Genomic DNA, 22028 nt, shown 5'->3' on the forward strand with positions numbered 1-22028 from the left:
CCCTGTAGTGCCGGGCATGACCAAAACATATGGGTATGATTCGCTGGGCTTCTCGAGCACCTCGCACACCTATCCTCCACCCCAAAAAATTTACTGAGCCGTGCTCCAGTCATATGTGCCCTGTGTAATACCTTAAACTGAATCAGGCTTAGCCTGGCACACGAGGGCGACGAGTTTACCCTGCTTAGGGCATCTGCCCACAGCCCCTCCTCGATCTCCTCCCCCAGCTCTTCTTCCCATTTCCCTTTTAGTTCATCTACCATAGTCTCCCCTTCGTCCCTCATTTCCCTATATATATCTGACACCTTACCATCCCCCACCCGTGTCTTTGAGATCACTCTGTCCTGCACCTCTTGTGTCGGGAGCTGCGGGAATTCCCTCACCTGTTGCCTCGCAAAAGCCCTCAGTTGCATATACCTGAATGCATTCCCTTGGGGCAACCCATATTTCTCGGTCAGCGCTCCCAGACTCGCGAACTTCCCATCCACAAACAGATCTTTCAGTTGCGTTATTCCTGCTCTTTGCCACATTCCATATCCCCCATCCATTCCCCCCGGGGCAAACCTATGATTGTTTCTTATCGGGGACCCCCCCCAAGGCTCCAGTCTTTCCCCTAAGCCGTCTCCACTGTCCCCAAATCTTCAGTGTAGCCACCACCACCGGGCTTGTGGTGTAGTTCCTCGGTGAGAACGGCAATGGGGCTGTCACCATAGCCTGTAGGCTAGTCCCCCTACAGGACGCCCTCTCTAATCTCTTCCACGCCGCTCCCTCCTCCTCTCCCATCCACTTACTCACCATTGAAATATTAGCGGCCCAATAATACTCACTTAGGCTCGGTAGTGCCAGCCCCCCCGCTATCCCTGCTACGCTGAAAGAATCCCTTCCTCACTCTCGGGGTCTTCCCGGCCCACACAAAACCCATGATGCTCTTTTCAATCCTTTTAAAAAAAGCCTTCGTGATCACCACCGGGAGGCACTGAAACACAAAGAGGAATCTCGGGAGGACCACCATCTTAACCGCCTGCACCCTCCCTGCCAGTGACAGGGATACCATATCCAATCTCTTGAAATCCTCCTCCATCTGTTCCACCAACCGCGTTAAATTTAACCTATGCAATGTGCCCAATTCTTAGCTATCTGGATCCCCAGGTAACGAAAGTCCCTTGTTACCTTCCTCAACGGTAGGTCCTCTATTTCTCTACTCTGCTCCCCTGGATGCACCACAAACAACTTACTTTTCCCCATGTTCAATTTATACCCTGAAAAATCCCCAAACTCCCCAAGTATCCGCATTATTTCTGGCATCCCCTCCGCCGGGTCCGCCACGTATAGTAGCAAATCGTCCGCATACAAAGATACCCGGTGTTCTTCTCCTCCCCTAAGTACTCCCCTCCACTTCTTGGAACCCCTCAACACTATCGCCAGGGGCTCAATCGCCAGTGCAAACAATAATGGGGACAGAGGGCATCCCTGCCTTGTCCCTCTATGGAGCCGAAAATATGCAGATCCCCGTCCATTTGTGACCACGCTCGCCACTGGGGCCCTATACAACAGCTGCACCCATCTAACATACCCCTCTCCAAAACCAAATCTCCTCAACACCTCCCACAAATAATCCCACTCCACTCTATCAAATGCTTTCTCGGCATCCATCGCCACTACTATCTCCGTTTCTCCCTCTGGTGGGGCCATCATCATTACCCCTAACAACCTCCGTATATTCGTGTTCAGCTGTCTCCCCTTCACAAACCCAGTTTGGTCCTCGTGGACCACCCCCGGGACACATTCCTCTATTCTCATTGCCATTACCTTGGCCAGGATCTTGGCATCTACATTTAGGAGGGAAATAGGTCTATAGGACCCGCATTGTAGCGGGTCCTTTTCCTTCTTTAAGAGAAGCGATATCGTTGCTTCAGACATAGTCGGGGGCAGTTGTCCCCTTTCCTTTGCCTCATTAAAGGTCCTCGTCAATACCGGGGCGAGCAAGTCCACATATTTTCTATAGAATTCGACTGGGAATCCATCCGGTCCCGGGGCCTTTCCCGCCTGCATGCTCCTAATTCCTTTCACCACTTCTTCTACCTCGATCTGTGCTCCCAGTCCCACCCTTTCCTGCTCTTCCACCTTGGGAAATTCCAGCCGATCCAAGAAGCCCATCATTCTCTCCCTCCCATCCGGGGGTTGAGCTTCATATAATTTTTTATAAAATGTCTTGAACACTCCATTCACTCTCTCCGCTCCCCGCTCCATCTCTCCTTCCTCATCCCTCACTCCCCTATTTCCCTCGCTGCTCCCCTTTTCCTCAATTGGTGTGCCAGCAACCTGCTCGCCTTCTCCCCATATTCGTACTGTACACCCTGTGCCTTCCTCCATTGTGCCTCTGCAGTGCCTGTAGTCAGCAAGTCAAATTCTACATGTAGCCTTTGCCTTTCCCTGTACAGTCCCTCCTCCGGTGCTTCCGCATATTGTCTGTCCACCCTCAAAAGTTCTTGCAGCAACCGCTCCCGTTCCTTACTCTCCTGCTTCCCTTTATGTGCCCTTATTGATATCAGCTCCCCTCTAACCACCGCCTTCAACGCCTCCCAGACCACTCCCACCTGGACCTCCCCATTATCATTGAGTTCCAAGTACTTTTCAATGCACCCCCTCACCCTTAGACACACACCCTCATCTGCCATTAGTCCCATGTCCATTCTCCAGGGTGGGCGCCCTCCTGTTTCCTCCCCTATCTCCAAGTCCACCCAGTGTGGAGCGTGATCCGAAATGGCTATAGCCGTATACTCCGTTCCCCTCACCTTCGGGATCAATGCCCTACCCAGCACAAAAAAGTCTATTCGCGAGTAGACTTTACGGACATAGGAGAAAAACGAGAACTCCTTACTCCTAGGTCTGCTAAATCTCCACGGGTCTACACCTCCCATCTGCTCCATAAAATCTTTAAGTACCTTGGCTGCTGCTGGCCTCCTTCCAGTCCTGGACTTCGACCTATCCAGCCCTGGTTCCAACACCGTATTAAAATCTCCCCCCATTATCAGCTTTCCCATCTCCAGGTCCGGAATGCGTCCTAGCATCCGCCTCATAAAATTAGCATCATCCCAGTTCGGGGCATATACGTTTACCAAAACCACCGTCTCCCCCTGTAGTTTGCCACTCACCATCACGTATCTGCCCCCGTTATCCGCCACTATAGTCTTTGCCTCGAACATTACCCGCTTCCCCACTAATATAGCCACCCCCCTGTTTTTCGCATCTAGCCCCGAATGGAACACCTGCCCAACCCATCCTTTGCGTAGCCTAACCTGGTCTATCAGTTTCAGGTGCGTTTCCTGTAACATAACCACATCTGCCTTAAGTTTCTTAAGGTGTGCGAGTACCCGTGCCCTCTTTATCGGCCCGTTCAGCCCTCTCACGTTCCACGTGATCAGCCGAGTTGGGGGGCTTCCTAACCCCCCCCCCCTTGTCGATTAGCCATCACCTTTTTCCAGCTCCTCACCCGGTTCCCACGCAGCTGTATCTCCCCCAGGCGGTGCCCCCCCGCCCATTCTCTCCCATACCAGCTCCCCCCTCTTCCCAGCAGCAGCAACCCAGTAATTCCCCCCTCCCACCCCCCCGCTAGATCCCCCGCTAGCGTAATTACTCCCCCCATGTTGCTCCCAGAAGTCAGCAAACTCTGGCTGACCTCGGCTTCCCCCCGTGACCTCGGCTCGCACCGTGCGACGCCCCCTCCTTCCTGCTTCTCTATTCCCGCCATGATTATCATAGCGCGGGAACCAAGCCCGCGCTTCTCCCTTGGCCCCGCCCCCAATGGCCAACGCCCCATCTCCTCCACCTCCCCTCCTCCCCCCATCACCACCTGTGGGAGAGAGAAAAGTTACCACATCGCAGGATTAGTACATAAAACCCCTCTTTGCCCCCCACATTCGCCCCACCACTTTGTTCGGACGTTCTTTTTAATAACCCGCTCATTCCAGTTTTTCTTCCACAATAAAAGTCCACGCTTCATCCGCCGTCTCAAAGTAGTGGTGCCTCCATCGATATGTGACCCACAGTCTTGCCGGTTGCAGCATTCCAAATTTTATCTTCTTTTTATGAAGCACCGCCTTGGCCCGATTAAAGCTCGCCCTCCTTCTCGCCACCTCCGCACTCCAGTCTTGATAAACGCGGATCACCGCGTTCTCCCATTTACTGCTCCGAGTTTTCTTCGCCCATCTAAGGACCATTTCTCTATCCTTAAAACGGAGGAATCTCACCACTATGGCTCTGGGAATTTCTCCTGCTCTCGGTCCTCGCGCCATCACTCGGTATGCTCCCTCCACCTCCAACGGACCCGCCGGGGCCTCCGCTCCCATTAACGAGTGCAGCATCGTGCTCACATATGCCCCGACGTCCGCTCCCTCCACACCTTCAGGAAGACCAAGAATCCTCAGGTTGTTCCTCCTTGCGTTGTTTTCCAGTGCCTCCAACCTTTCCACACATCGTTTCTGATGTGCCTCCTGCGTCTACGTCTTCACCACCAGGCCCTGTATGTCGTCCTCATTCTCGGCTGCCTTTGCCTTCACGACCCGAAGCTCCCGCTCCTGGGTCTTTTGTTCCTCCTTTAGCCCTTCGATCGCCTGTAGTATCGGGGCCAACAGCTCTTTCTTCATTTCCTTTTTGATCTCTTCCACACAGCATTTCAAGAACTCTTGTTAGAACTCTTGTTGTTCAGGGCCCCATGTTAAACTGCCACCTTCCGACGCCATCTTGGTTTTTGCTTGCCTTCCTTGCCGCTGTTCTAAAGGATCCACTGCAATCTGGCCACTTTCTCCTCCTTTTTCCATCCGTATCCAGGTGGGATTCCCTTCTGGTTTACCGCACAGTGTTTTTAGCCGTCAAAATTGCCGTTGGGGCTCCTATCAAGAGCCCAAAAGTCCGTTTCACAGGGAGCTGCCGAAACGTGGGACTCAGCTGGTCATCGCCGCACCCGCCCCTCCGCCAAGTAAAATTATTAATGTTAATTATTTGTAACATTTGTGGAACGAGTTTCTACCTTCTTTTAATTTGAATAACTATCCTTTATCCTACTTTGTGCCTTCTGTTTTTGCCCTGACTCCGTATGTCTAAATCTTTGTCAAGAGCTTGCCAACCTTGTGGTATCTTATCAAAGGCCTTTTGAAGTATATGACACCTATTATCTGCTCTTTCTAGTACCTCGTCAAAGAATGGTATCAGGTTAGTTGAGCACAATCCCCTGTTCTATGTAACGTAGATACAAAGGGCAGGGCAGCAAGTGGTTAGCATGGTTGCCTCATGGCGCCGAGGTCCCAGGTTCGATCCCGGCTCTGTGTCACTGTCCGTGTGGAGTTTGCACATTCTCCCCGTGTCTGCGTGAGTCTCACCCCAACAACACAAAAAGATGTGCAGGGTAAGTGGATTAGCGACACTAAATTGTCCCTTAATTGGAAAAAAAAAAGAATTGGGGAGTCTAAATTTACTTTAAAAAAATAAATTAAGCATTTTAGCATCACACTCATCAAGACAAACACAAGAATGTCAAATTTCAAACAATCACAATAATTTATACAACAGGAGAAAAGGGTGCGGATTGGTTGGCTCATTGACTCTGATTGGACGAGATGTTGCCATGGCCATGTCATTCCATGTTTTCTCCACTGCAAGTTTATTGAATCCCCCATAAAACGTCTTTGTTTTTCTGTCTCATAACTTTTCAAAATGTTTTTAGTTCCACCCCTATTTCTCATAATCTGCCCTATTTCAACCGACTATTTTTGCGCTGCTTATGTCACTTCTAATCCTGTTCTTAGATTATATATATGAAATGCATATGAAAATGCAAATTAGGAGCATAAGTAGGTCACTCGGTCCCTCAAGTCTGCCCTGCCATTCAATAAGATCATCAGATCTGCCAACATTTCCAAACAGAAATCAGTATTCCAGATACCAAAAATCAGTATTTTGGCAGTAAAATTGGTATTTTCATTTCAAAGAAAAAATGCCCACCAATCTGAAGTACAGCTTTACACCTTTATTGCACAAATCGAAAACACAAATGGAAAATGCAAATCCAATGCTTTTACATCTCTGTACAGGCACCTCAATACAAGACCACGTGAAGAATCACATGATACGCGTAGGCTGTAGTGTGCGGGGCGGAGATGAGGGGGCTGGGCCTCTGCGTGGGCCCGTCTTCCAGCAGCCGTCGCCAAAGAAACCAATCGAAGCATTTCGGGAGGAATGCATTCATTACGGCTTGCCAAACAGCCGCCCCCCCCCCCCCCCCCCCCCCCCCCCCCCCGCGCCCGGGACCCCTGACCCCACAAAGCCAGCTAGGGAGCTGCCTCTTTTTTAAAAAATCATTTTGTTGGTATTTCTCACATTTATAAAGAGTTGTGTATATACATTACATTTTCCTTGCCCGTGCTAACTTACTTCATTGTACAGAGAGGTTTATTTTGTCCTTCGTTTGACCCTATGTACATTTTGATGCCCTCTGGATTGGTCTATAGTTCTACCCCCCACCCCCTTCGGCTTCAGCTGTGTTTTTCTTTTATTTTCCAGTAAAGGGCCTTAGGTTTTAGGTTTAGCCTTGCGCAGGAGATGGTGGAGTTAGCCCTGCTCAGTGCTTCGCTCCAGAGTCCCCACCCGACCTCTGTTAGGGAGCTGCCCCTAAATACCTTTTCTCTTCCCTCCCCAAAAAAATCCTCTCATTCAGTGTGGTGTCAGGTTGGATTTGACCGACGCCTACAGTGGATTGCGTATTTCAACGCGAGAAATCACACTGCCGTATTCCATGCTAGTTGGCAGCGCTGGATCATGGCTGGTCTGATTGTAAACTCAACTCCACATCCCTGCCTACCTCCTGTAATGTTTCACCCCCTTGCTTATCAAGAATCTATCTACCACTTGCTTAAAAATATTCAAAGACTTCGTTTCCACTGCCTTTTGAGGAAGAATGGGGGACCCCTTATTTTTAAATAATGACCCCTAGTTCTAGATTCTCCCAGAAAGCGAAACATAATTTACAAATTACAAAGTCGAAATTCTTCAGGATCTTATATGTTTCAATCATGCCGCCTCTTAATCTTCTGAACTCCAGTGGATTCAAGTCTAGCCTATCCAACCTTTCCTCATAAGACAACCCACTCATTCCAGATATTAGGCTAGTAAACCTTCTGAACTGCGTCCACACATTTACATCCTTCCTTAAATATAACCAATACTAAGTATTCCACCTGGCCTCCACTTGGCCAGTTCTGAAACAATTTTCTTTTCAATAAATTCTCATACAACAATGTCGACACTGTGCGCTATGTGACAAGCAACATCCGTGCCACATAAATGCCAGGCAATGACAATCTCTATCGAGAGATAATCGAATCATCTTCTCTTGATTCAGAGTCACTGATCTACCAACAAAAGTCTCAAGACTACAGACATACTGATAAGCTAATCACAGAGATATTTACTTTTTTCCATATTATTGTGGCATTGTGAAACACATTGAATTCTGGGTCATTTTACTAGGCAGGGTCGTTAGAATTCAGTGATCCTTCAAGCAGGCTTAAGTGTGAGGAAAATGAAAGCAAATTAGAGACACAGCAGCTTTGGACTAAGATTGAACATCTCTCTCACGTATAAATTCTGTGTTTAACATGTACAATAAAGGTTCAAGGCCAAACTACAAATTCTGTGGGTTTTTGTGTTCAGTAATTATGTACTTACATCCATTTTCTTCTGATAGTTGAGATTTCGTACAGCCTTTCGGGCTAAGTGAAGTGCGTGAGCATCATCCAAGGCGTAGTGATCGGTTACACCAGACTTTCTGCAGAATTCACGAGTAAATTACAAAGGAGCATAGGAAATAGGAGCAGAAGTAGGTCATTTAGCCGCTCGGGCCTGCTCCACCATTCAACGAGATAATTGGGAATCTTCGACCACAATGCTATTTTCCGGCAATATCCCCATATCCCTTGATACATTTAATATGCAGAAATCTATCGATCTCTATCTTGAACACAATCAATGATTGAACCTCAACAGCCTTCTGAGGTTAAGAATTCCAAATATTCACCACCATCAGTGAAGAAATTCCTCCTCATGTCTCAAATGGCCTATCTCATATTCTGAGACTGTGTCCCCGGTTCTAGAGCCCACAGCCAAGGGAAATAACCTTCCTGCATCTACCCTATCAAGCCCTGTAAGAATTCTATATGTTTGAATCAGTTAAACCTTTAATTCTTCTGAACTTTAGAGAATATAGGTCCAGTTTCCTCAATCTCTCCTCGTGGAACAATACTGTCATCTGAGGGATCAGTCTGCTGAACCTTTGTTGCACTCTCTCCATTGCAAGCAATCCTCCCTTAGGTAAAGGGAACAAAAGGTACACAATACTCCAGATGCATTCCCACCAAGACTCTATAGAATTGCAGCAAGACTTCTTTACTCCTATATTTAAATCCTCTTGCAATAAAGACCAACACACCATTTGCTGTCCTAATTGCTTGTTGTGCCTGCATATTAGTTTTCAGTGAATTGTGCACATGGGACACCCTGGTTCCTTTGGACTTCAACAATTCCCCATCTCTAACTCCCTACCTAATCTGTCACCATTTAAGAAATACTCTGTATTTCTGTTTTCCTATCAAAGTGGATAACTTCACCTCTTTGCATCCTCCCCATAGCTCAAAATTCCACCTTGTCTTGTGTCATCAGCAAACTTGGAAAGATTACATTTAGTGCCCGGAAACAAATGATTGATATGGATTGTGCGCAGCTGGAGCCCAAGCACATCCTTGTGGTTCCCCACTACTCACAGCCTACCAATCTACTCTCCTTTCTCTGTCCGTTAACCAATTCTCAACCCATGCCAGTATATTATTACCTCCAATCCCATGTGCTATAATTTTGCTTATGAACCTCTTGTGTGGGACCTTATCAAAAGCCTTCTGAAAATCCAAATACACCACATTCCCCCTTATGTATTCTGCTAGTTACATATACATAGAACAGTTGACAAAGATAATCTAAGATTTAAGCTGATTCTTCACCCAATTTGTATTCTGGCATTATTGCGCATGGAGGCTGTATCGTATCAGCCATAGCTCAGTTGGTAGCGCATCTGTCTGAACCTCGGAGTCAGAATGTTGTTGGTCCAAGTTCAACTCCAGAGATTTGAGCATCAAATCCAGCCTGAGATTCCAGTGTAGTACTGAGGGAAAACTACTGTCAGTGGGGCTGCCTTTCACATGAGATGTTAAACCGAGGCCTCCGTCTGCCTTCTCAGATGGACAAAAAAAACCTCATAGCACTATTCAAAGAAGAGCAGGACAGTTTTCAAGTTCTTCCTGGCCAATATTTTTATTTCACAACCAACACCATTAAAAACAGACCATTGGCCCATTGCCTTATTATTGCTATGGGACCTTGGCTGGCCCGTATCCTGCATGACAACAGCAAATAAATTTCAAAGATATTTCATTGGCTTTAAAGTGCTATGGGACATCCCCCAGTTGCGAAGGGTGCTGTACAAATACAAGGTTTTCTTTTCTTTTGCATCAATTCTCAAATTGGTCACAATCGGATCTTCAATAAAACACAAGTTGCGGAAGAAAAGTTCTTTGTGAAACAAACCAATATCAGCATTGGTTTCACAGCAGCAGAGATTTGATAACATGCCTGTGTGATGGCTTCAATATTCCTGTCCTATTTTCTCCCCACATCAATGTTTCAAATCAATATACCCCACATCATACTCATAAATCACATGACCAATAGGAATTGTTTTTCTTATACAAATATGAGTAGCCTTGTAAGCAGCACAACATCAAATCACCGATCAGTAGTTCATACTTAAACACCCAAGTTGGTCTTCTCTCCTCCCACCCACCTCATTTCAAATTGGGTCCATCAGGTATTGATCCAAATCCAGGGAAATAAGTGTCTGCAGCAAAGTTATAAAGTAATTGAGAGTATTAAAACCGAGAGTGCTATTTTATTTAGCAATCTTTGTTGCTTATGCGTTACAGAACTGTTTGCTCATTGCATAAGTGTGACCTCACATTCTGATCCAAATGGTAAAATCCAATCCAATCCATATAGAGCATTACCCAGTGAGGCAGTGTCCTGTGCATCATAAATCCATAATTGTGACAACTAACATCAATAATATTTTGTTTGATAGACTTTGCAAAAATAGCATTTTAAGCCTGGTAGAATGGCAGCCATATTTGTTTGCACTGAGTACTCAGGCAATAAGACCCCCACCTGAGACTACATGAGATGGTTTACCTGCAGTGTAGGTCAGCACCTCCAAGGTCTTCAGCTGAAACTTCCTCACCAGTAGCAGCTTTCACCTGTACAAACACAAGTCAACAATAGTTTCAAATATTTGCTTTCCAGTATGGAAGGTAACAAAAATATCAGTTCTTCATCAGGTTCGATAGGCTGAATGGCCTCCTTCTGCACTGTAAAATCTATGATTCTATGATTTATCATTATCAGACTTCATTCAAACTGATCATATTTGGACCACCAGGCATTTTTAACTGAGAAACACATCATAGTTATTTGAGTTTTTGAACATATGGGAGCGAAATATCCATGCTCATAATGATATTACAGCAATTAAGATAGAGAATGTTGAAAATACACAGCATCTGTGAAGAGATGACTCAGCTTCAATTTTTCAGTCCTAGATAACTGCAATAACAGTTTTCAGTCTCATATAAATGAAAATGCCCTTACAGATAACACGAGGCCACCAAGAATTTAAATAATGTAATACTGCAAAATAAATTATCGACTCATATTCCCAGAAATAAATACCAACACAAAATTATATTAAGAATGCACACAAAGCTTGTAATGCAGAACAAGGCCAGCAGCGCGGGTTCAATTCCCGTACCGGCCTCCCTGAATAGGCGCCGGAATGTGGCGACTAGGGGCTTTTCACAGTTACTTCATTGAAGCCTACTTATGACGATAAGCAATTATTATTATTATAACACAAACAATCTACTTGGAGTTGTCCTATTCCCTCCCACTGAGGACCAGAATAACAAACACTGAAAGAATCAATTATACATATCAATGACAATGAGCCACAGCCAATCCAGAGATTTAAATAACACAATTGTATTTCAACACCAGGTTAAAGTCCAACAGGTTTGTTTCAAACACTAGCTTTCGGAGCACTGCTCCTTCCTCATTCACCTGAGGAAGGAGCAGTGCTCCGAAAGCTAGTGTTTGAAACAAATCTGTTGGACTTTAACCTGGTGTTGTAAGACTTCTTATTGTGCCCACCCCAGTCCAACGCCGGCATCTCCACATCACAATTGTATTTAGTCACTAGGATTGATTCACAATCCTCACTCTAGGCTCTCATGTTACTGATTAGTTTCATTCTTTGAGTCAGCCCACAACTCATCAATTCCTCTCTTAAATTAAACTTTTATAACTTGATAACATGACAAGTTCCTATGAGGGAACACCATGACTATTAATGGCAAAAGCAACCAAGGAAGTATCTATCCATCTTTTTCAACCACAACATAGGAACATGGGAACAGGAGTAGGCTATTCAGCCCATCGAGCCTGCTCTGCCATTCAATTAGATCATGGCTGATCACCTACCTGAACACCACTCTCCCGCACTATTTTCATATCCCTTTATGCCATCAGTCTCCAGAAATGTATTGATTTCTGTCTTGAACAATAATTGAGCTTCCACAGCCCTCTGGGGTAGTCAATTCCAAAGATTCACCATCCTCTGAGTGAAGAAATTCCTCCTCATCTCAGTCTTAAATAGTCTACCATTTAGCCTGAGATTATATCCCCGAGTTTTCGACTCACCAGCCAGGAGAAACATCTGACCTACATCTATGCTGCCACAGCCTTTAAGAATTTTGCACGTTTCAATATCACCCCTCATTCTATGAAACTCTAAGTAATACATACCCACTCGCCCCATTTTCCCCTCATAAAATAACCCGAGGGATTAATTTGGTGAACATTCATTGCACTCCCTCAATGGCAAGTATATCCCTCCTTAGATAAGAGGATCAAAACTGTACACTATACTCTGGGTGAAGTCATACCAAGGTTCTATACAACTGCAGGAAGACATCTTTACTCCTGTACTCAAATCCCCTTGTGATAAAGACCAACATATAATTTGCCTTCCTAATTTCTTGCTGCACCTGCATGCTAACTTTTAATGACTCAATATGAGGAGACAATGGCGGAACTTGTAGTCCACAAAGTAATTCTGGTAAATATATTGTACGTTACAACTGCTCAAAAAAAAAAGCACAAATGAACTCATCCTGTGTTTCTATCATACCTTGCAACCGCAGGATAAAAACAGGTTTATAACATGCATGAGCTGATTGTGGGGGGGGGGGGGGACTGGAACCTGGTGCAGGAGCCAAGGTTGGACAGATCACAGCCGCGCTCGCTGGTCCCATCAGGGGGGGCGAAGGCGCTGGCTGGGCTAATGGTGGAAATGGGAGGGGTGGACCCTTGGAGGTTCCTGCACCCAAGGGAACGGGAGTATTCATTTTTCTCAGCGGTCCATAAGGTATACTCGCGGATCGACTTTTTTGTGGTGGGGAAGGCTTTGCTGGCTGGAGTCAAGGGGTCGGAATACTCTGCAATTGCAGTGTCAGATCAAGCTCCACATTGGGTGGATATGGTGCTTGAGAAGGGGCAGCGCAGAGACCGAGGTGGAAACTGGATGTGGGGCTTTTGGGGAACCAAGTATTCTGTGAGAAAATTGAAAAGGTAATTAAGGAATATGTAGGCTTCAATTGTACGGGTGAGGTGTCGAAGGCAGTCGTCTGGGAGGCTCTAAAGGCGGTGGTGAGAGGTGAGGTAATTTTGTTTAAGGCTAGGGTGGATAGGGAGGAGAGGTTGGAGCGGCAGAGGGTAATAGATGAGATGTTGGAGGTAGATAGGAGGTATGCAGAGGATGGGGACCCGGCGAAGCTGGAAAAGAGGAAGGAACTACAGGCGAGCTTCGACCGACTGTCCACCAGGAAGGCGGTGCGTCAACTGAGACGAGCAAGGGGTGTAGTTTATGAACATGGAGATAAGTATGTTAGCAGGTCAGCTCCGGAGGGAGGCAGCGGCAAGGGAAATTCTTCAGGTGAAGGATAGGGCAGGGAAGTTGGTGGTGGCCCCAGTGATGATTAACAAGGTTTTTGAGGAGTTTTATGAGAGATTGTACAAGTCAGAGCCACTCCCAGGAGACCGTGAGATGCAGGAATTTCTCGATGTGTTGGAGTACCCGAGGCTAGGGGAGGGGGACAGGGCTACATTAGAAGGAGCAATAGTGGAGCAGGAGATAAAGGATGCGATTGGGAGGATGCAGTCGGGGCAGGTGGCAGGGCTGGATGGGTTTCCGGTGGAATATTATAAAAAATTTAAGGATAGGTTGGCACCCCTGATGGTGGGGATGTTTGAGGAGGCGATAGGGAAGGGGGTGTTGCCGCAAACCTTGGGGCAGGCATCGATTTCCCTGTGACTAAAAAGAGATAAGGATCCGACGGAGTGTGGGTCGTATCGGCCCATATCACTTCTGAATGTGGATGTAAAAGTGTTGGCAAAGGTACTGGCGGGTAGGCTGGAGGAGTGCCTTCCGAAGGTAATAGGGGAGGATCAGACGGGGTTCGTGAAAGGGAGGCAGCTGTTTTCGAACATTAGGAGGGTTTTGAACGTTGTTATGGCACCGGCGGAAAGAAAGGAAACAGAGGTAGTTGTGGCATTGGACGCCGAGAAGGCGTTTGATCGGGTAGAATGGGGGTACCTGATGTCAATGCTGGAGCGGTTTGGGATTGGACGAAGGTTTGTGAACTGGGTAAAGCTATTATATAAGGAACCGAAGGCGAGTGTCCGCACAAATAATATCAGTTCGAGATATTTCTCTCTTCACCGTGGGACGAGACAGGGATGTCCTATGTCCCCCCCTGCTGTTTGCACTTGCGATTGAGCCATTGGCCATCGCATTGAGAAGTTTGGGAGCATGGAAAGGAATAGTGCGGGGGGGGATAGAGCATAGGGTGTCCTTATATGCCGACGACTTGCTGCTGTATGTGTCGGAGCAGAGTGCATCGATAGAAGGAATATTAGAGCTACTGCGGGTATTTGGGTCTTTCTCGGGGTACAAGTTGAACTTGGACAAGAGTGAGTACTTTGTGGTGTCTCGGCCGGGGGTGGGGGCAGGGGTGGGGGGGCTGCCATTCCGTAGAGCAGGGACTCATTTTAGGTATCTGGGGGTGCAGGTTGCCCGGGAGTGGGGGAGGCTTTGCAGGTACAACATCACTAGTTTGGTGGGGAGAGTGAAAGCCAATCTGGCAAGGTGGGATGGCCTTCCTCTGTCACTGGCGGGTCGGGTACAGGCGGTTAAAATGAATGTGTTGCCGCGATTCCGGTTTATTTTTCAATGCCTACCGATTTTCCTGCCAAAGTCTTTTTTCAGGGAGATTGAGGGAAGGATTACCTCATTCATATGGGGAGGGAAGGTGGCCAGAGTGAGAAAGGTGCTGCTACAGAGGGGAAGGCAGGCAGGGGGTTTGGGTCTCCCGAGCTTGTTGTACTACTACTGGGCAGCGAATGTGGAGAAAGTGCAGAGCTGGGTCAGAGGGGTGGATTCTCAGTGGGTCAGAATGGAGGAGTTTGTGCAGGGGGTCAGGGCTGAAAGCACTTGCAACAGCGCCGCTCCCGATAGCTCCGGGGAAATATTCAGGGAGTCCGGTAATAATAGCGTCATTGAAAATCTGGAGGCAGTTTCGGCAACACTTCGGGTTGGGGTTAGGGTCAAGGGAAATGCCGATTTGGGGGAACCACAGATTTGAGCCAGGGAGGTGGGATGGAAGTTTTCGGAAATGGGAAGAGAAGGGGATTAAGACGCTAAAAGATTTGTTTCTTCGGGGTCGGTTTGCAGGATTGAGGGAGCTGAAAGCGAAGTATGGGCTAGAGCAGGGAGAAGTGTTTAGGTACATGCAGGTTCGGGATTTTGCCAGGAAGGAGATACAGAGCTTCCCAGAGGAACTGGCCTCCACATTGCTGGAGGAGGTGTTGACGACAAGGGGACTGGAGAAGGGGGCAGTGTCAGCGGTGTACGGAACCATTTTGGAAGAGGATAAGGCACCACTGGAAGGGATCAAAGCAAAGTGGGAGGAAGAGCTGGGAGAGGTTATAGAGGAGGGGGTCTGGTGTGCGGTGCTCCGGAGAGTGAATGCCTCCACGTCATGTGCGAGGTTGGGGCTGATACAGCTGAAGGTGGTATATAGAGCGCACCTCACGAGGGCGAGGATGAGCCGATTTTTTGGAAGGAGTAGAGGATGTGTGTGAGCGTTGGGGGGGGGGGGGGCCGCGAATCACGTTCATATGTTTTGGTCCTGTCCAATGCTAGGAGAGTACTGGAAGGAGGTGTTTAGGGTAATTTCCAAGGTGGTGCGGGTGAAACTGGACCCGGGTCCCCAGGAGGCCATATTCGGGGTGTCGGACCAGCCAGGGTTGGAAACGGGAGCGGAGGCAGATATCATAGCCCGAATCGCCCGAAGGCGGATCCTGCTGGGATGGAGAGAAGCCTCTCCACCCAGTGCCCTGGCGTAGCGGGGGGACCTGTTGGAATACTTGACCCTTGAGAAGGTTAAGTTCGAAATAAGGGAAAGCTCGGAGGGGTTCTACAAGTCATGGGCACTATTTATTATGCACTTTCAAGAACTGGATAACATCGAACATTAGTTGGGGGGGGGGGGTGGGGGGGTGGGTGGGGGGGGGAGGGGGGCTGTGTAGATTAAGGGTGACTATGGGTAATCCCTGATTCCTTTTTGTCATTTGTTTATGTAAACATGTGGGCTGAGGTTTGGGGGTTGGTGGGCGGATGGGGTCGTTGTTATTATGGGGATTGACATACCTTGCTGATTATTGTTTATTGTTGATGGGTGTAAATGTGGGAGAAAATGTGAAAAAGGAGAATAAAAATTTTTTTTTTTTTTTTTTTAAAACAAAACAGGTTTATATTCCTTAGAGTTCATAGGATTGAGGGGTAATCTAATTGAGGTGTTTAAGATAATTAAAGGAGGTGATAGGATAGATAGAAAACAACTATTTCCTTTGGTGGGAGAGTCCAAATCAGGGGTGCATAACTTTAATATTGGAACTAGGCTGTTGAGGGGATGATGTCAGGAAGCAATTCTTCACATAACAGGTAGTGGAAATCTGGAATTCTGTCCCCCCGAGAGCTGGTGAGGATAGGTCAATCAAAATTTTCAAAACTGAGACTGATACCTTCTCATTAGACAACAGATACAGAACCAACACTTGATTTATGGATCAGGCTTGAGGGGCTGAATCAGTTACTGCTGATCCTAAGTTTAAAAGACTGCCTTACTAACCATTTCTTGAAGTCATGTCTCAAATGAAAATTCCATTCATCAGGGTGAAGGCCGAGAACTGAGCCTGTCATACTGTGCTTCAGGTGATTACAAAACTTTGAAGTAGAATGCAGTGAAAGCATTCATGATCAAAGAATCTCAGAGTCTAAGGGCACGATTTAACCAAGGGGGAAGGCAGAGGGATGGGGGAGGGAGGGCGGGGAGAGGGGAATGACGAATGAGGCCATGTCCCAAGTGAAGCGAGGGAGGATGAGGACCTCCCTGGCCCTCCGGGATGGCCAGACACCCGCCGCTCCCGCCTTTGCTCCATCCTCCAGCTTGTCCTGCGAGTCCTTCCCGGGCTTGTCCCCAGTTCCTCCTGGTCCGTCGTCTCCTCCTCAGAGGTGGCCACATACTCCTCCCCTTCCACCTATCGCCTCGCTGCTATGTCAGCTTGTGGAGGACACAGCAAACTACCACAAAGTGGGTGAACCCTCGGGGGTGTACTGCAGCGCACCACTAGAGCAGTCAAGGCATCGGAACTGCATTTTGAGCAGTCCGATGCACCGCTCAGTGGCAGACTGGGTGGCACTGGGTTTCGTTGTAGCAGGCCTCCACATCGGTCACCTGCCTCCGTACTGGTCATCAGCGGGTACCCCTTATCCCCCAAGAGCCAACCGGCCATCCTGGGGTGGTCCGTGGATGTCCAGCTACCCCAGGATGTAGCTGTCGTGGACACTCCCTGGGAAGCGTGCACACACGTGCATCATCTTCAGGTGGTCGTACAGGAGCTGGATGTTCAGGCAGTGGAACCACGGATGCACTTGTGGGCTGTAGCTTGTGAGATGCCACACAAGTCCCCGCTCGCGCCCTGGAATGATCCCGAAACATAGATGTGCAGGGCTGCGGTGACCTTGACAGATACTGGGAGTGGGTATCCTCCTCCTTACGTGGCGTCAAGTCCACAAGGACATGGCACAGGGGCCGCACATCCCCTTGTTGAGGCAGAGCCTTCTTTGGCACATGCTAGGGAAAGATATCATTCGTCGTCCTGTGCAATATCTGTAAGGAATTGGAGAGAGTGAGACTGACAACCAGCGGCGTCTTCCACCCCGGGACCCTCCATGTCTCCCATCGCTCACCCCCCCGCAACCCATATGACATGCCCTGCCTATGCACCCCTGATCACCAGACCCGTGACTCTGTACCCCAGACACCCGAATGTTACCTGGACCTGGCGCTGGTCCCCTCCACAGTGTACATGCCCACCGTCTGGTCGTAAAGATGACCCCGGTGCCAGAGTCCAGTCCCAGGGTTCAGATGTTCATTGCTGCGTCCTCGGTGGTGCCTCCCGCAGTGCTCAGGATGGGTGTCCAGGCATTATAGTCTGATTGGGAATCTGGGCAATAACTCACACTTGCTCCATGGCACGCCTACCCACAGGGATCCACTTGGGAGGTATGAAGTGCTCACTTACGATTGACAATTCCAAATTAGCTATAGCCTTCAGCCACGCGGCCAGAGGCCTCCGTGGTTGGTGGGAGTCATAAGTGGTTGGCGGGGCAGGCGGGTAGGGGCTGGGGTTTGTTGTTCTATTTTTAGGTCCCAACAGCGTCGCCAATACTGTGGGTATTTCGATTTATCTCGGTGAACCACAAGCCTTTCCCTTATATCGATCAAATGACCACACAACCTGTTAGTTAGTTCAAAAGATGGTTCATTTACATACACAAGAGTTATCTCAACATGCAAACACAATATCTACTACGAGTTAAACTACACCTATCAGCTACGATAACTATACTTAACTTCAGGGCAACTGGCACGGTGCAAATGGATAAAGACCTTTATGTGGATTTCACTTGGCTGGTTCGAAGAAAGTGGCTCTGTCTCTGCTGGGCTCAGCCGTCAGGTAGCGATCGTTGGTCTTGAACTTACCTAGTGACAAAGCTAGTGACATCGAAACAAACCTGTTGGACTTTAACCTGGTGTTGTAAGACTTCGTACTGTGCTCACCCCAGTCCAACGCCGGCATCTCCACATCACTGAACTTACCTGGCTGTTCCTGCTGCAATTGGGTAGGCACAGGCCGGATCCAAAAGAGACAGCAAACATGGCTGTGCCCTCTTTTATCCCCCTGGGATTTCACGGTCTTTGAGGCGGTCCTTAACCTTGGACCCAATAGTTCGACAGGGCTCTGATCACTCTCTTCGATTTCGGCCAATTAAGGGGCGGGTGCCTTAGTAGCTGGGCGGGTTCTTAGCGGTCATTGACCTTGGCAGTTGTGCTTTCTGAGCAAGGGGGTGGTGCCACTCAGTCTCTGGCTGTACCGGTTGCTTGTTTGGAGTTCTATTGTCCTGGGGAAATGGGCCATTGAAATGTAAACAAGTGGGGGTTTCGGTTAGATCTGGTTACCTGTATTTTAGATACACATAGGCTGTGTATCTGTCTGAGTCCTGGGTTGGCCAGAATTCCCATGGTCCTTTGCAGGTGGCCATCTTAGATGGCTACAGGTTTCCCCCGGAACGGGACCACATGGTCCAGGGGTTGGCATGGTGGATTCTCCGCGCTGGGACACCCATCTTCCCCCCCCCCCCCGCACCCCCACTGCTCTGCAAACCCCCCCACCCTCCCCAGGATGACTGTCCACCCCAACCGGGGCTGGTCCCCCAGTGTCTCCCACACCTCCCTGCGAGCACCAGGGCAGCAACCCCAGTGACCCCGGGCTCTTTGCCTGTAAGCGAAGATGGCTACTCATCGCCTCGGGTCCCCTCAGCAGCCATTCCACCAGCTTCATGTTTTTAAAAAGATGCACTAATGGCCACCTGCATGACTGCTTGCTGGGAGGCCGCTAGATCACAGGTCGTTAGATAGTATGGAGATTGGGCTTAAGTGGTGATTATTGGTTTCTCGCCACACTATGGCGGGATCCTGATTTCGCCAAAGAAGGCAGGCCGGTTAGATTGGCGCCCGACACGGTTCTTATTTTTGGCCTCTACCATGATTTAACAGGCGCGTCACGCTCTTGCTTAAGCACAAGGCAGCCGTAAAATCGCGAGTTGGAGGACTCGGCACTCGTACTTATTACTTTCCAAAGTGAAGTGACATGGGGCACTCCCCCCGCCCCCCCCCCCCCCCCCCCCACCACACACACACACACACACCCTCCCCCGGTGCCCTAAGTGATGCTCAATGTACCTGGCCCTCCGAACTCTACCAGTACGTCTTGGTGTTTCCCAGGATGCACATCTGGGGTGGAGGCAGCCAGCTGCTTACCTTGACCCGTGACCCTCGATGCTCGTGCCAGGCATCCTCTGGGGCTGGAGGGCCACAGCTCGCTTGTCGGCAACACATGCACAGCCGGGCCGCCCAGTCCCGTGTGCTGACCTCGCAGTCAGAACATCCCGGCCGCTCAATATTGTCTCCATCAGCCCCGGGATAACCTCTTCCACAGGCTGATACCAGCTGGGTGCTGGGGTCCAGCAGACCTCCCGACTGCTGTCTCGCCTGGAGGTTCCTGCCTCCACCTGATGGACATCAGCAGCAGTGTGGTGCTCACCAGATTGTGCCTCAGGAGCCTGATCACTAACATGTCCCACCGCGATATGTGTATATACGCTGGTGGAGGATGGGGATGACAGTTGTGCCGCGACTATTATGGTGGCATGCTCGGAGCTCTCCTCCAAGGTGTTCTCCTCGGAGTCAGGAGAGGGCCACCCAGGATGGGCCCTGGGTGGCCCGGCGCCGGGAGGACCTGCAGGAGAATGGACATGCGGTCAGTGGGACGGATGAGTCAGTCAGTAAGGCAATCACTACTCATGTTTGACAAGTCCTTGGGGTGGATCCTGGTGGTTCCTCGCCGCTGCAGCACCTGCCAGTCTCCGTGTTGGTGATCGCCCTGTCCTCAGCCACACCGATAGTCCATAGTCGATGACGGGTTTTTGCTTTTTGCATTGGTAGCTCGGAGAAGAAGCACCAATATGAACAAGAGCAGATATTATGCAAAATTGATCCTGGTGAGGAATCAGATTAATGCAAGAATTTGCAATGGAGTTTGGGAGCTTACCTTCATATTACTCCCCAAACATTAAACAATATTGAGGTTATTATACACAGACCTACCAGAGGTGGGCCTCCTAAGAAAATTGTCCCTTGATTCTTCACAATAATACTTTCATCAGCCATGGCCGGAACATATGCTCCTCCTGCTGTGCATGAACCCATGACAACAGCTATCTAGAACCAAAGACGACAATCACGGAAATTAATAATTTATATATGAGAACGGATTTTATAAGAAAACAAAAATGAAGACAATAATTTTCATTCACACACCACTTCACCACCTTTGCATTCTGTATTGGGTCCACCCCCCTAAACTTTACGACTATAGTGTTTTTAGTTGGTCAAACTGCATTCTTCTGCTTTCAGTTTTTCTCAACCAAAAGTACACTAACTCTACTTTAATGTGCTCAATGCATGAATGCAACTTGAAGTGACAGATAAACCTGCCAATCAAATTCACAACCTGATTGTAGGGAGCTGAACACTATTCCTAATTAGTGAAAATTTGTCACATTCCTATCTTACGTTGAAGAGAAATCTTGCTAATCAAATTAGCTACACTTTCAAATGCATAAATTGTTAATATTTTCACATTTTAATTGCTGGCATCACAGGAGAATTGACATATCAAATAAAGGATCCAAATGGCAAATCGAGCTGTATGCCTGAACCTTTTTTTATTTACAAATGTTTACGCTTCATGCAATTTAAGTTTTTAACTAAAAGGAACAATAATAGGATATATATTTTAAATTAATTTACCTGTGCAATTCCCATTGCAGACATATTAGCCTGATTATAAAATATGCGCCCAAAATGGTCTCGATCTGGAAACACATCTGCTTGTCGAGGTAGGTTTGCACCACCAGAGTCCACTAAATAAAAGTGATGAAAAAGACTTGCATTTATATAGCACCTTTCATTAGCTCAGGACATCCCAAAGTGCTTTATAGCCAATGTAGTATTTTAGAAGTGTACAAAAGCAAAATATTGCAGCTGTTAAAAAAATTAATAAAAACAGAAAATCCTGGAAATATTCAGCACATCATGGAGCATCAGGGGAGTGGAAAATGGAGGTAACATTTTAGGTCAACGATTTTTCACCAGAGCTGATGAAAGGCCACTTTCTTGAAATATTAACTCATTTCCCTCTTCACAGATGCTGCTTGACCTAGTGAGTATCTCCAGTATTTTCTGTTTTTATTTTAGAAGCATCGCTACTTTTGTAATGTAGGGCATGCGGCAGCCAATCTGTGCAAACAAGCTCCCATAAACAGCTTCTCTTCTTGCTTTTTAGGAAGTCCCTCGGGATCAAGGAATACTTGCTTCCTCGCCAATTCGAAGGGTTTTAAGATAAGTCCAATGCGTGACCTGCACACTATGCCACATATTGGACAGGTGGTTGCTTGAAGGGACTGGCAGATTTGGATTTGTTGATTGTCACGTGTACTGAGGTACAGTGAAAAGTATTATTCTGCGAGCAGCTCAAACAGATCATTTAGTACATGACAAGAAATGTTTTTAAAAAAGAAAATACATAATACGGCAGACTCGATGGGCTGAATGGCCTCTTTATGCACTGTA

At 47.9% G+C, this 22028-nt stretch overlaps 1 protein-coding gene across 2 annotated transcripts in view; it reads right to left on the minus strand.

The window, feature by feature from the left end:
* The window catches only part of mccc2 (methylcrotonyl-CoA carboxylase subunit 2), a 187919-nt gene that overhangs the window by 93643 nt on the left and 72248 nt on the right, over positions 1–22028 (minus strand). For both annotated transcript variants that reach the window (XM_072516154.1, XM_072516153.1), the window contains exons 6-9: positions 21207–21319; positions 20502–20615; positions 10288–10352; positions 7723–7822 (exon numbers count right to left, since the gene is read on the minus strand). In XM_072516154.1, coding sequence (XP_072372255.1) covers positions 7723–7822; positions 10288–10352; positions 20502–20615; positions 21207–21319 — 392 coding nt within the window. The remainder of the gene's footprint in view (positions 1–7722; positions 7823–10287; positions 10353–20501; positions 20616–21206; positions 21320–22028) is intronic.

This window comes from Scyliorhinus torazame, chromosome 9 (genome assembly GCF_047496885.1).
Source record: "Scyliorhinus torazame isolate Kashiwa2021f chromosome 9, sScyTor2.1, whole genome shotgun sequence".
Classification (NCBI taxonomy): Eukaryota; Metazoa; Chordata; class Chondrichthyes; order Carcharhiniformes; family Scyliorhinidae; genus Scyliorhinus; species Scyliorhinus torazame.